The following is a 15,402-nucleotide window of genomic DNA, read 5'->3' on the forward strand; positions in this document are numbered from 1 at the left end:
AAGACCGAGATATCATCTTTCTATCTCATGCACAGCACATGTGATAGATTTACAAAGTTCTCATAGATGAGTTTATTTTTCATTTACAGCTCTCCCTTCAACATACAGACAATGCCATGGTTTCAAAAGTCCCATTATGAGAACGAATGGGGCGGGGGGAAGACACTTGCAATTCAATGGCCTCCCTTAGGAATGTGTTCAAGCTTTCACAGGAAGCTAAAGTGTGCTTTTGATCACAAGAAGTGAGCCCACGAAATCCCCGAGGTGAATAAAATTGGAATACGCTGACTGACTACAGTTTTTCTAGTACCTTTAATGCATTCAGGTATGTCAGGGGGCCAGCTCAATTAGATACCTAACATTTAGCAGCTGGTTCCTAAAATTACAAAACGCAAAAATAATAATGGAAAATGAGCAAAAAAATGTTAAAAGGTAAACTAACAAAAAGAGCAAAATAAGAAAAAAAACCCCCCAGCAAACAAAATAAGATATCAAAAAGAATATAAAAGTAAGATAAATGCAACGAAAACATTTTCCCTGGCTCTAGTCATTTTAACAGGCACTCTCTAGACAGTGAAAGACTAAGTATCCAAAAAATGAGCTTTCCATGGATATTCTGACATCTAGAATTTGATATTATGTTGCTGCACTGGTTAGCATACAATTGCGAAACAAGTAAAGCAGCACAAGGCCTTGTCGGTTACTATGCCATATTATATTTTTCCATTTATAAAACCAACTCTGGTCCAAGCAGGAGCACAACATTCCCTGTAACTAACTGTACAGTCACACATCCATGCTGAGCTGAAACTAAGTAAGCACTATTCCTATACCCTGAGACAGCATTACCTTCCCTTCAGTAAAAAAAAAAAGTGTTAAGGCTTAGCTATTCAGCCAAGCCTTTTCCTAAATTCACTAAAAAAATAAAAATAAAACCTGAGATAAGGACCATGGGAAACTGACAACTCTGGGAGCTTGCTGGGCAGACTGGATGGGTCATTAGGTCCTTTTCTGCCATCACTTCTATGTATGTTTATGTTTAAGTAATCCACAAGCCGCTGGAAGCATATGAGCATGTTACACTGAATTAAGATTGCAAGCCTATTCACTTTTGAACCTGATGCCAAATGAAGCCTTTTTAAAGAGGGAGTCGGCTGATTTGTCCTGTCATTGCCAACTTGCACTAGCACATACCAACGACATGACAGCCAGGTAATGTCAGGCTGCAGCAACCTAACTGCGGTCCCACCACTTCATCATGCACTTCTGGCGCTTGCCACCAACCAATCTCCTCAAAAAAGCAACACTTTGCCAACATAACACGCATAAGTATGTTCCTACAATGAAATGTAAGAATGGGAAACTGCAACACACAACTACAACTCCTTAACTCTCATGAAAAGAAAATAAACGGACACAGGCCTGCTGAATATAATTCCCTGTCCGATTTAAAAGAAAAGAAGGGGGACGATCTGTTTGTAGCTTTTAGAGTCAGTTGGATTAATATTTATAAATGCTGGCGGCAGAGCAACGCCACTCAGGTCCCTCTGCATATTGCGGCAGCAGCAGGTTTACAGCGCTCTAAAAAGCCACGCTCGTGCTTTCCTCCAAATAAAGCCTATCACGGCAGTGGCACTGCAGAAATGCACTGCAAAACGTGGAGGATTGCAGGTGCCCTCCGATCTGCATCGGGAAAAGCACATCGGTCCCATCTACCGCTCATTATTGCAGCAGCTCTGCTCCCGAGCAACAGCATCCCCCACGGCTTAGGTGAGCGACAGCAATGCATTTAATACAAGTGGCTATTTATTTGCGGGGGGGGGGGGGGAGCTAGGAGACAGTCTCCCCTCCCCTTTCACTGCAGCGCAGACAGGAGCTGCGACTGCTGGCGCAAGCTCTACCCCCCCCCCCCCTCCCCCAGCCAGTTCTGCAGCGCGCGCCCGTCCCCAGCCAGCATGCCGCGGCGCGAGGAAACCGAAAGAACGTCACCTGCTCTGCTTTATTCCAGCGCCGTTTCCCGTCTCGCGCGATTTACCCCCAACCGCCGTCTTGTTACCCGCTCACCGGGACACCCTTCGCCGCCTCCAGCCCCGTCAGCGGCCGCTTCCTCTCCAACATGTTGTATGGCTCTCTATGAACGTGGGCGCGCGCGCGCGCGTGCGGGATCTCTTGGGACGACAGAATCCGGCAGCCCGCCCTCTCCCGCCTCCCGCCCCGCCCACGACACGCGCGATTGGTTAAGTGAGCCGTCCATCGCACAGGCCGCAAGCGCCCATTCGATCGGATCGTGCCGTCGGGTTATTTTTATTTATTTATTTTTTGCTTAAGGGATAGGGGCGGAGTATCGTTGCTAAGCCGCAACGGCTGCTGAAGCCCGCGGCCGTCGGGATTGGCGGGCGCCCGTGCCATGTTAGGGTTACGCGCCTTTGTTATTAAATTTTTAGTACAAACATAAACACATCCATAAATACAAGAGTAAAGAGCAGCAAGGCGGCCGGGAGGCTAGCAGCTGGAAAGAAGGATTTTTATTTTTTTAGCTTTGGAGGCAGTGCGGGCTCTGCCCTCCCCCCATTTTTTTCGGCCCTCCGGTGCATTATGAAATTATATTCTGCGCCCCGTATTTAGCGACGAACCATTTTCTGCACCGCACTGAATTCCTCCTCGCGCCAAATCAGACCACTTCCGGTTTAGGCACCAAAAATTGCGTCCCCCCTGCCTTCCTTGTAGCGCATTTCCAAAGACGGGAACTGGGACCCTTCAAACCTGCCAAATTCTTACAAAAAAATCAATGAATCGCTTCAGGGCCGCTGCATTTTTTTGGGGGGGGGGGGGGGGGGGCGAAGAGGGTATGGGCCATGCCTGTAGCGGAAGCTCAGGACCGCTGCCTCCGGTAACCAAGGCCGCTCTCGCCGGCCCGGCCTCACCCTCTCATCTCCCTGGTAACCTGAAGCCAAGCGGCGGGAGAAACCAACCTCCTCACTTGAGAGGGGTGCCCGGGACCACCCTGCTCGTCGCAGCCCGAACCCCGTGGCGGCGTGAGGAAGGCTTGCCGTTGCGCTTGTAAACCCAAGGCCCCGGTCTTCCCGTGCTGCACCGTCTTCAGGGGTGGAAGCCTTTCCGCGTAATCAGTAAATAGCGGCCTGCGGGCAGGTCCCTCCCCTGGAGGCACTTTGGTACGGCTCGAACGCCTCCGTAGCTGGGCAGGAGGAGGCAGTGAAGGCAAGGAATGGAGGTAAGCGATTGCGCTCGCTGCCGTTTGGGCGATTTATTTCACGCAGAGCAAACCTGCTCTCCCTGCATTGTCTATTTATTAATGAGCGGTCTTTCTCTAAAGCGTCATCCTCGTGCTTTGCGTTATTAAAATGCCGATAGCGCGCCAGGACTTATTTACCTTTTCATGCTCCTTGTTTGCCTACAATTAGTAATTGTTGGAGCATCATGCAGACGGATGAGCACCGTGCGGGCAATCCTTTCAACTGCCGTGCTAGTTTTGGGTAAGAGCGTTTTGTTTTAGTCAACTCCACTTTTGTTTCTTGTTGTTTGTAAACTGAAACAATCAACATCAGGATCTTGCCTCAGATATTCCACTTCCAGCTTGCAAAATTCAATCTTTTTTTTTTTTTTTCATCAATGCCTAACAAATAATTACAAGCTTTTCTGAAAGCATGGGAGCTTATTCGTGCTACTATTTATCTTGCTGCATTAGATGTAAAAAGAAAAAAAACCCACAACACACAACCATTTGGGCCTTTTGTATAAACGGATTTTGCTATGAATCAAACAGGTCTAAGGGCCTTTAATTTGGTAAGGAGAAACTGATAAGAATAATATTTTCTGTTTAGCTGTACTTTGTAGGAACCTCTTAGTTTTTAGATTTTCACTGTTTGTTATAAAGTTTTTTACATTTTGCCATAGTGTGAAAAAGGAAAAAATGCACAATCGGATTAAAAAGAAAAAGCAAATATTCCACAAAGAATTGTTACAGTTATTAACAGTGATAAAGGTATGGGCCCACAAGCTATTAACATTAGGGAGTAATTTTCAAAGCCGTTTCTATGTACGAAACCCATGTTTTCACATGTAAATAGCTCTAAAGCATGGACAGCACCTGATTTCATCCACACTTATGTGTATAGAAAATAGGTGTGTTGGAGGAGGTAGAGTTCAGATCTACATGCATGCTTTTGATTAAACAAACAAAGAACAGGTCTAACTTTGGGCAGGAGGTTTGTGCACATGCTTAGGGATAATAGTCAAAGCAAACTTATGCACATAATTTCTGCCAATATTAAAAGAAAATGTATGTGTTTTAGCAAAGCAGAAGTTGGGCAGGTTCTTATAAAATTGCTTTCTTACAAGATATGTAGGCTAGGCCTGGTGGTAGTACCAAGTCCTGCTAGGTAGTGGGAAATGAGAGTTCAGGTTTTTCACTTCCTGGGTTGTCAGAGGCAGCATTCACATCCACTGGTAGGGTGGAAGGTGCATATGGCTCCTAGCTGAGAACTGGCACTGGATTAAAGTAAATTAATAATGGGTTATCTTAGCTCTTTAGATTTAGAAAAAAAAAATTAAAATCTAAGAATGGATTATAAAGTTCATTAAGTACTTGGTTAGAGCTAGAGAGTTTTGCTTTTTTTTTTTATAACTGGTGGATCTGTGGGGTAGCATTCTTTACAGGTGTGAGAGCAATCCCAGTGGCTAGGCTGCAATTCCCTAAACAAGCGGAGATTTTGGTGCTCCTAAAAATAAACACAGCTGTGGTATCCCTAAACATCTGTCTTGGATACTGCAGACTTAGCCTTGCCTGTAAAGATATGGATGGGATAACTATATCAAATAGGCTTAGAAGCAGATAACTGACATAACTAGAGCAGGTTTCACTCTTTGGATGTAAACTGTTATACCACAGCAAAAGTTTATAACAATGGCAAAGTGTAGATCAGTGAGCTAAATGAACATTGATGTTCTGGTACCTATATATGAAAGGAAAAAAAATATATAATGGGCATATTTGTGCCTGACATTGAGCAAGCTTAAATTAATATGGAAATGCAGCAAATGGATGACATGGCCACAGTTGCTATCACACACAATCCTTGCTTTATTATTAGAGGAATTACATTCAGCGAAGTTAGTATAGCCCAGTTTTGCTAGATTCCTGAGATCAGTGAATGCCCAACTAGCTGAAGGTAGTTAATCCATGGCATTTTTTTGTATGCTTTAAGTTTAGTGTAAAGACTTAAGCAGGTGAATTTTCAATGGAGTTACTTGCGTAAATGTAACATACTATTGTAGCAATTTTCAAAAGCCATTTACACACGCATAAAGTACACTTACACATGAATATCCTACGGGCAATTCAATAGCATATACTGAAGCAATTTTCAAAAGCCCACTTACACAGATAAAAATGGGTTTTACATATGTAAATGCACTTTAAGTGCGTAAATGCTTTTGAAAATCAGGTTTTTAGACTGCTTCCAGGAATAATTATCTACTGTTCTAGCAGAGATTTTTCCAGAGCATGATAGTTTTTTGCAGGAACCTGTTCAATAAATTTGTGACAGTGGCACCTTTTCATAGGTGCACACAGTGTAGGTTTACTGCAAGACAGGAGTTGCTAAAGAAGAAATCTAGTCAGTTGAGCTAAGATTGGTGAAAATGGTATTCAGTCAATTAACTGTTGCATAATGTAAATCAGAGCACACTTTCAAGAAAATAAAAAAAAGATTTGTTCATATAAAAAACTGTTCTTAATATCTGTATGAAAAACACTGATTTATTTTCATTTGCCAAGCATTCCACAGTCCATATATTTTATGCAAATCTAATTTCATGCTTCTCATTGATGACACAACAGCATGTTACAATATAAAATAAACTCGCCGCTCCACCATCCCTTCCAGTCACCCCCATCCAATGACACCTATGTCTCTAATCCCTTTCATTGCCATAAAAACTGAAAACTAATTGCTCAATTTCTCTTTTTTTCCCTTCATTCCAGGCAGTGAAACTGATGTTTCAAGGTACAGTATCTAACTTTTGTCCAGATATTTCAGGAAATAAAATGAGTAATATTTGATTTGCATGTTGTAGAATGCTAGCTGCCTAATATGGGCTAGTCAGTGTAGACTTAGAACCAGAGTGTAGTCCCTTTACACAGCAGAACAAGAGCATGTGGTCCTCTCAAACTATTCAGGGTGTTGCCTGACTGTAATTATTCTTCAACAGGTATGCCTGAAGAAACAGAGACCTTGCCAAGATGGGTGACTGGCAACGCATTTTTGCAGAGAACCTTACTATTCCCCCACATCCTCAGTGGAAGAGGCACCCCCACAATGAATCAGCAGGATTTCAGCTGGTCGTGAAGACTGTGGAGGGTGTGACTGTTAAGCCGGTAATGATTTTTCACAATATTGTCATGTATAATTAAGAGGTGGACTAAAGATCATGATCCGTGATGGCAAACCCTGTCTATTTGATTGGCATTTACCCTTGGACAGGGTTTATTGGATTGCAATCAAGATGGTTTTAATCTAATCCAGAAAATTCAGGTAAAAACCAACACAAACCCTGTTATGACCAGAAACTCCTTAAGTTTTTTTTTTCTTTTTGAGATCATATTCATTTCATTTTTGTAACCTTGCCCAAGGTTAAATATCTAGATAGTGAGTGTGTTTTAGATCGTTCAGCCTAACTATAATGGTTTGAGGAAATGGAGCCAAGTGCAATAAGGTGGCAGATTCTGGCTGTTTCTTTAGATGCAAATTTATTTACACCCAAGAAAGAAAACTGCTCACCTTGCAGTGCTGGGCACAAACATAGCTGCTCTTTGCATATGCTGCCTGCTTCCAGGGGCTTCTCTAACCCTTCTAGGCCCTTTTGAAGGCAACCTCCCTTTACCCAGAATCCCTTGCAAGGATGATTCTTAAGGAGGGCCGGGTAAGATAGCTGTGGCAGGTCCCTTAAGGTGGTTTTGAGGGAGTTTCTTGTACATTCCTACCAGGGTTACATTTTAATTTTTTATATAGTCAATAAGAAGATTCTTAGCGACTCAATGGTTTCCCCTTTTCTTTCTTGGATCATCATTCTTTATTTTTAAATTTAGATTTAGGGCATGCCTTTTCATTGGAAACTCAAGGCAAGTTACATTCAGGTACAGTTGTGGGTTTTGTTTTGTTTTTTTTTTGGGGGGGGGGGGGGTCCAAGGGCTTACAATTTAACATTGTCAACATAATGACCAACATGATAAAAGGGATGGAACAGCTCCCCTATGAGGAAAGACTAAAGAGGTTAGGGCTGTTCAGCTTGGAGAAGAGACTGCTGAGGGGGGGATATGACAGAGGTGTTTAAGATCATGAGAGGTCTAGAACGAGTAAATGTGAATCGGTTATTTACACTTTCGGATAATAGAAGGGCTAGGGGCATTTCATGAAGTTAGCAAGTAGCATATTTAAAACCAATCGGAGACAATTCTTTTTCACTCAGTGCACAATTAAACTCTGGAATTTGTTGCCAGGGGATGTGGTTAATAGGGATGTGAATCGTGTCCTCGATCGTCTTAACGATCGATTTCGGCTGGGAGGGGGAGGGAATCGTATTGTTGCCGTTTGGGGGGGTAAAATATCGTGAAAAATCGTGAAAAATCGTTAAAAATCGAAAAACCGGCACATTAAAACCCCCTAAAACCCACCCCCGACCCTTTAAATTAAATCCCCCACCCCCAAATAACTTAAATAACCTGCGGGTCCAGCGGCGGTCCGGAACGGCAGCGGTCCGGAACGGGCTCCTGCTCCTGCATCTTGTCGTCTATGGCCGCCGCCATTTTCCAAAATGGCGCCGAAAAATGGCGGCGGCCATAGACGAAAAAGATTGGACGGCAGGAGGTCCTTCCGGACCCCCGCTGGACTTTTGGCAAGTCTCGTGGGGGTCAGGAGGCCCCCCACAAGCTGGCCAAAAGTTCCTGGAGGTCCAGCGGGGGTCAGGGAGCGATTTCCCGCCGCGAATCGTTTTCGTATGGAAAATGGCGCCGGCAGGAGATCGACTGCAGGAGGTCGTTCAGCGAGGCGCCGGAACCCTCGCTGAACGACCTCCTGCAGTCGATCTCCTGCCGGCGCCATTTTCCGTACGAAAACGATTCGCGGCGGGAAATCGCTCCCTGACCCCCGCTGGACCTCCAGGAACTTTTGGCCAGCTTGTGGGGGGCCTCCTGACCCCCACGAGACTTGCCAAAAGTCCAGCGGGGGTCCGGAAGGACCTCCTGCCGTCCAATCTTTTTCGTCTATGGCCGCCGCCATTTTTCGGCGCCATTTTGGAAAATGGCGCCGGCCGAAGACGACAAGATGCAGGAGCAGGAGCCCGTTCCGGACCGCTGCCGTTCCGGACCGCCGCTGGACCCGCAGGTTATTTAAGTTATTTGGGGGGGGTTCGGGAGGGTGGGGGATTTAATTTAAAGGGTCGGGGGTGGGTTTTAGGGGGTTTTAGTGTGCCGGCTCACGATTCTAACGATTTATAACGATAAATCGTTAGAATCTGTATTGTATTGTGTTCCATAACGGTTTAAGACGATATTAAAATTATCGGACGATAATTTTAATCGTCCTAAAACGATTCACATCCCTAGTGGTTAATGCAGTTAGTGTAGCTGAGCTTCCCTATCAGATGTATTTTGTACCCTGATATAGCCTTGTCCCATTGGTTATCCTCCTTCCACCAGGTCTCTGAGATGCCAATTATGTCACTCATTTACTGCTATACACACTAACTCTCCCATCTTACTTCTTAGACTTCTGGCATTGGTATACAGACATTTCAAAGTGTGTTTGTTTATTTATTTATTTGCAGTTTTTATATACCGACATTTGTTTAGTAACCTCACATCGGTTCACAAATAACAAAAACATTGCAGCTGGGCGAACTAGAACTTATGCAACAGTGCTTTATTTGTTTGTATTAACATCCTGCTTTTCAGTTCTTAGGGATAATTTGGAAATCTTTAGTTCAGGTGATTTTTTACAAATAGGCACATGGACTACATTTGCTTTTATTGGAACCTCTCTGTTGGGATGCCCTAATTCTCCTGTTTAATTAGTATCCTTCAAGGATACACTTCTCTAACCATGCACTGCTGAGTGACTGTCGGCTTTCCCCCTTGTTCTAGTTTAAAAGCTGCTCTATCTCCTTTTTAAAAGTTAGTGCCAGCAGCTTGGTTCCACTCTGGTTAAGGTGGAGCCCATCCTTTCGGAAAAGTCTCCCCTTTCCCCAAAAGTTTCCCCAGTTCCTTACAAAACTAAATCCCCTTTCCCTGCACCATCGTCTCATTCACGCATTGAAACTCTGGAGCTCTGCCTGCCTCTGTTGACCTGCACGTGGAACAGGAAGCATTTCAGAGAATGCCACCCTGGAGGTTCTGGATTTCAGCTTTCTACCTAAAATCCTAAATTTGGCTTCCAGAACCTCTCTCCCACATTTTCCTATGCCGTTGGTTGCCCACATGTACCACGACAGCCGGCTCCTCCCCAGCACTGTCTATAATCCTATCTAGGTAATGCATGAGGTCTGCCACCTTCGCACCAGGCGGTCCTCACGTCCACCAGCCACCCTGCTATCTACATCTTTAATAATAATTGAATCACCCACAATGATGGCCAGCCTAACCCTTCCCTCCTGGGCAGTAGCCCTGGGAGACTTGTCCTCAGTGCAAGTGGACAATACAACACCTGGAGAGTAGGTCTTGCTACAGGATCACTTCCTGCTACACCAGGGTGATGTTCTCCTAGTGGGAGACCTTTTTGATCCAAGGCAGCACTGGGGCTGCCAGACTGGATTTGGAACTTGGCTACTATGTCCCTGAAGGTCTTATCAATGTACCTCTCTGTCTGCCTCAGCTCCTCCAAGTCTGCTACTCTAGCCTCCAGAGATCGGACTCGTTCCCTGAGAGCCAGGAGCTCTTTGCACCAAGTGCACACATACAATCGCTCACTGGTGGGTAAAAAATCATACATGTGACACTCAATGCAAAAGACTTGAAAGCCCCCCTTGCTGCTGGACTGCTGCCTTCATCTTAATTTTATTGAGTTCCTAGTTAAGTTTAGGATACTAAGGGAGTTGGAATTAGAGTACTTTATATTTACAGGTGAATTTACCAATTAATCAGCTAGTGTCCTAAAAGGGGATGATTAAACTTTCAATAAGGGCTGGTACAATAGTATGATTTAGATAAGAGCCTGATTGATTTTTAATGAGAAAGTGTCTCTTGCCTAAAAATCAAGGGTTGAATGGGTGGGAAAGTAAGTCACTAGAATTAACTCTGGCTTGCTTATTACCTCAGACACACACAAACTCTAAATAATATATCCCACTATTTCACCTTTCTCCAAACTTTTATAATTCCAAAGATTCCCAAAGCTATACTTACCAATCCTTTTTTAATCACCATTAAATTGATCTTCACTCAAATAATTGAAGGGTTTGAGATTCACACTCTTCCGGTCCTCTCTACTGCAAAGGGTGCGGGGCCTCTGGAAGCTTGGGCTGTGGAATTTAATCCCTGGAACGCTTGCGGTGACCTCTGGACTCCTCTCCCGGGGGATGCTGGGAGCAGTATGCAGATGAGCCTTCCGGTCTCTGCACAAGTTCCCTTTGTTTGGAAGTATCTTTCTGCACTCCTTTGTGAAACTGATTGATTAAAAAGAGAGACGCAAGGGGCAGGAGGGCCATTTTTCAGCTATGCAGGTTCTTTTCTTTTTCTGCCAAATTTCAGAGTTAGGACTTTTTTGCACCAATATGGATTTGATGAGGATGAAAAGCACACATGTAGATCCATTCCTTGCAGTGGTTTTTCCTCTAGGAGCTTCTCTTAACCCCTTTTATATTCCGCTATACTCGATATCTTGGCTATTAGGGATGTCTTTTTTGTTGGTTTTTTTTTCCAGGGGGAAGATAGTATATAAAAACGAAAGACTAAAACATTTTGTGCAGTGAATGAAACCCCCCCCAACTTTCTGTAGCTTGTTAGTTTTATGGAGCGGACCCCCAAGTTGTAGTGGCACCTGAAACCACCCAGTTTTCTTGTTCTGCCCCACCCCTCTGTCATCTGTTCACCCAGATGAAGAGCCCTAACCTGTTTCGTTTCTCCAGAAGGGGGAGCCCTTCCATGCTCTTTACCAGTTTTTGTTGCTCTCTCTCTGCTTTTTCTTTTTTGAGATGGGGTGACCGGAACTGCACGGGATTCTCAGCTGCTCCTCACCCCATTTTCTGGCAGTGCTCCACTTCTCTCCCCCTTCCTCCTGCTAGCACTTTTTCATCATCATATGTAGTTTGTGAGTGGCTAATAGGCTTATTGAAAAACTACTTAATATTGTGGGGTTTTGTTTTTTGTTTTTTTTTTTTTGCAGCATTTTCAAAAAACTATTTGGCTACATTACACATGGTTTTGTTCAAAAGGACAGATAACTAGAAGGGAGGTAGATTTTATGTGATTATAGTATTTCTTATATAACAAGACTTTTTTTTTTTTTTAACTGATTATTCCCAGTTTCACTAGGGTACTGTAATCCTCTGAACCAGCAAATTTACTTTTGCCATCAACTTAGAAACTAGCCTTGAAATGCAGTGGGCATTCCTATGTCAAATTTGCCTTCATTTAGAGGAAACACGTTTTTGCTTTCCTATTGCACTTAATCTTGCAAAAATAAATGTCCTAGCTCAGAGTACTTCATGCTGACCTTTTCATTTACTGCAATAAGTCTTTTAATGCTTATGAGATATTAATATTGATGGATTTATTGATTGCTAATGTGCAGAAAGTGATTACTATGCATGTAATGTTTTTATCTTCCTCCGCATGCAATTCCATTAAAAACATTGATAGAAAAGGATTCCATCAACACACACAATTTCAGTTATTTTTATTTTTTTACATACAGTAGAGCACCTTTTATCCAAAAGTGCTGGGCCCAGACTTGTTTCAGATTAAGGATTTTTACAAATAACAGACGTTTAGGGCAATAGGAGATGTGTGTGTGGTGGTTTTTTTTTTTTTTTTTTAAGCTAAAAGTTTTCGGAACATGGGATGAAAAAACTATTTGTTTCATTTTTTAAATCAGGCTTACTGTTGTGCACGGACAACAGCAATGGCACAATCTGAAATACTTAGACTCACTTTATCCAAAGATCTATTCCTTTCTGTATCATTTTCTGTTTATAAGATGTTTAATCACCTGTATTGTACTGCATTGTAGTTACCTATTAATTAACATACATGTAATTAAGATATTACAAAGTATTGACTGAGGAAAAGCTTTGTTACTTTTAATGCATGAAATAATTCTGAATGGCTGGCACTTCCATTAGGTCTGTGCAATTCAAACATAACAGGTCTCAAGATTAGTGTGCAGCGCCTGGCTAAAGAGTCATGTGAAGCATGGAGCTTCGTTTTAGCCAGGCACTTGATTGGATTCATTTAACATTCTGCACGTAAAGTGTCTGAGCTATGAATCTGTCTGTTACCCCTACAAGGTGATTTACAGTCCCTAAACCTCTGATACTCAGACAAAATTGAAACAAACAAACAGTTTGAAATTCTGCAATAACCAAATAAAAAAATTGATAAGCCCCTGAGACATAAGCCAGTCCTCATTGCATCAGTCTCTGCCACCTGTCCTCGTCTTATGTACATGAAGAATGTCACCTGAAACAGCGAAGTTCTGACCACTTGTGCTGTGCTGAGATGTTCCTAACTTTCCCAAGATTCCCTAAACTGGAATTCTGAGCTTATTCTTTCCTGTTTGCATCCCCCACAACTTTCCATCCCTACTTTGTTCGTTCTGACCAAACGCAGGAGATTCATAATTCCATTTTGGGGAAACTTTGAGAATACATTTTGGTGGTGCTGTGAGGCTTTTTATTATTTTTAGCTTTTTTGTTTTTTTTGCAGTACTTTTGTGAGTCATTTGGTTTTAGATTTGACTGGTATGATTTTTCACTGTCCACCCCCTCCCCTTCAAATAAAGTCTAAGTGACATGTGCTGCCGCTGATCAACAAGGCGTGATAGCACGTTCTCTGTCGTTCTGAAAAGCAGCTGTACCAGTAAGCCCCCCGTGGCCTGTTCCTTTTCATTCCCAGAGTGCACTGGAGGGGCTGACAGAAGTAGCCTATCAGCTCAGGCTCTCTCTTTTTGATCTCACGTATCGCTGCTTCTTTGGGAGGACATGGAAGAGTGGTGGAAGATGTCTGAGAGCCGTCCCAGGGCAGCCACCCAGGATCAACTTCAATGAGGTAGGAGAATGAGGGGAGCCGGGGGAATCCTGAAGTAATAGCACAGATCTCACATTTTTAATAACTGGCTTATTGTCAGGGAAGGGATTTAGAGACCAACATTTATTCAATCTGAAGTTTTGGAAACAAAATGTGGCTTTTTATTCTTCTGGACATGCCAGCATTTGTTTTTAAACCAGTATGAGAGACAAATGGCTTTCCTGATTAAATGAGAAGTATCGGATTAACATCCTGCTTGTGCCTCTCAGTATGGTTGTAAAGTTTAGGTTTTAAATTTTATAAACAAAAAAAACCTTAAATGGCAGTGCCAAACCCCCAAATAGAAACTAATGACATTTAATATTATAAACTTAGCTTTTCATTTATAATCCTAAATGAGATGTCTTTGAATTTTCATTTTAGAAATAATAACTACAGAGTGTAATTCCTGTTTACGCATTCAGTCTTCTGACACTGCAGTAACTTTGCTCTTTTGAGGCAGGGTATACTCTTTTAACCCAGTGGTACGGCATAGCATCTCTTTTCCATGTTTTCTAGAGTTTCAAATGTTTTCCTGTTACCTATGGCATTCACTTCTGATCCTCACAGGTCATATATGGCTGAGGTTTTCAAGATAGCCCTAATGAATATGCTTGGGACAGATTTTGCATACATGCTGCCTGAATAGTATGAAAATCTATGTTGCTTATTGCTTAGGGATATCCTGAAAACCTGACTTATTTGGGGGCCCTAGGGACTGGGAATGAATATCTTTGACATTCCCTTGTTCAATATTTTGAGAGCAATTTTCAAAGCATTTTACCCTCATAAACTGCCCAGCTTATATGCAGATAAAACTGCACGCTCCATTCCTCCGGGCATGTACTTCTAGCTGCACTGAGATGGAAGTGTTCCTGGGGCGCAGGGTGAGGTCAGGTGATTAAACTATGCGCACACATTTTCACAACCAAATAATTGCCCAGAAAAAAGGAAGTGCAAATCCCTGCAGATACTCTTTTCCCATCGATAGCAGGACTGAATTAGCCATGTTGTCTGGGGACGTCCGCCGGTTGGCCTCGAGGCGGAGTTTCTCCTATCTGTTACAGGGCTTTGCTCTGTGCCGCTGTGCGTGTCTTCCCGCACAGACTAGCACCACATCATCCCCCAGTCTACCTTTTCCATGCTGCCAAATGCATGTGGAGCATTTTCTCCTACTTTCCTCTGTCTTTTTTTTTTTTTTTCAAAAAAAAAAAAATAAGGAAAAGGAAAAAAGCAACAGCACTTTTAAAGTGCTTCCATGGGGCTGAGACCGCCTGGCTTCAAATACTGCCAGTGCGACAAGGTGATGTCTATCACAGACGGCCATGACTATTGCAACATCTGCATAGGCCCGGACCATGACCAGTCGTTCCCCCGGGCCCAGCAATGACAAGCGCTCAAAATTACATGGCTGAGAGAGGACAACAGGGGCTCCTATTCCCTCAGTGCCTGGCCCATCAGGACAGCCGCCATGAGTCCGACCAATGCATCAAAGGGCTGAAAGCAGGAGTGCTGTCCGCCCAACACAACGCCGAAAGTGTGAAAACTTGACGCAGGAGTGCAAGTGCGTTGACCAGCCCAGGGCATTGATGCCAATGCAAGATCGCTCCACGCATGTGTCAGTAGATGATGCTTGATGCAGTGTGCAACCCCATGACGCACCAAGGGAACACCAGCGAGATCGGGCTTCAGCGCATGCCGTGGTGCGTCCAAAAACCCCCTCCTTGATGCAACCGATGACGCAGAAGCATCGGCATGGCTCGGAAAAGAGACCATGGGCTTCCCCGAAGGTCTCCACCTCAAACAAAAGGCGTGGGAAGGAATTCTCAGATGTCGTAACACTGTCTGATTACCCAGACTCAGAGGTCTCATCTTCCTCATAAATCTGTGTGTACTCTGACATCTCCTCTGTATCCAAACATAAGAGGAGATCCCCCTCAATTGCAGGAGCAGCTCGAAAAGTGAACCCATCTTCCACATGTGGTACCCCCACTGACAATTTCAACCTCAGGGACCGGACTCCGACATATTACTCACCGCTGTCCCTAGTGCCTCTGGGAGCTGAATACCTCCCTCTAAACAGCAGGACAAGCAGAAACCATGGG

The 15,402-nt window shown here is 43.7% G+C and overlaps 2 protein-coding genes across 7 annotated transcripts in view; one reads left to right on the plus strand and one right to left on the minus strand.

The window, feature by feature from the left end:
- Positions 1-3,082, minus strand: part of KCNAB2 (potassium voltage-gated channel subfamily A regulatory beta subunit 2) — a 124,378-nt gene extending 121,296 nt beyond the window's left edge. For 2 of the 4 annotated variants that reach the window (XM_029579008.1, XM_029579004.1), the window contains exon 1: positions 1,990-2,156. The gene's annotated coding sequence lies outside the window, so the exon portion shown is untranslated. Of the gene's footprint in view, positions 1-1,989; positions 2,172-2,972 lie in introns of those variants that run through there. The other 2 variants (XM_029579005.1, XM_029579006.1) reach the window with 2 other exon arrangements.
- A 10-nt stretch (positions 3,083-3,092) lies between these two features.
- The window catches only part of NPHP4 (nephrocystin 4), a 141,092-nt gene continuing 128,782 nt past the window's right edge, over positions 3,093-15,402 (plus strand). For 2 of the 3 annotated variants that reach the window (XM_029579000.1, XM_029579002.1), the window contains exons 1-5: positions 3,093-3,232; positions 3,423-3,494; positions 6,005-6,026; positions 6,232-6,397; positions 13,127-13,279. In XM_029579000.1, coding sequence (XP_029434860.1) covers positions 6,263-6,397; positions 13,127-13,279 — 288 coding nt within the window. In that variant the 5' untranslated portion in view covers positions 3,093-3,232; positions 3,423-3,494; positions 6,005-6,026; positions 6,232-6,262. The remainder of the gene's footprint in view (positions 3,233-3,422; positions 3,495-6,004; positions 6,027-6,231; positions 6,398-13,126; positions 13,280-15,402) is intronic. The other variant, XM_029579001.1, reaches the window with a different exon arrangement.

Source organism: Rhinatrema bivittatum, chromosome 15 (genome assembly GCF_901001135.1).
Source record: "Rhinatrema bivittatum chromosome 15, aRhiBiv1.1, whole genome shotgun sequence".
Lineage (NCBI taxonomy): Eukaryota > Metazoa > Chordata > Amphibia > Gymnophiona > Rhinatrematidae > Rhinatrema > Rhinatrema bivittatum.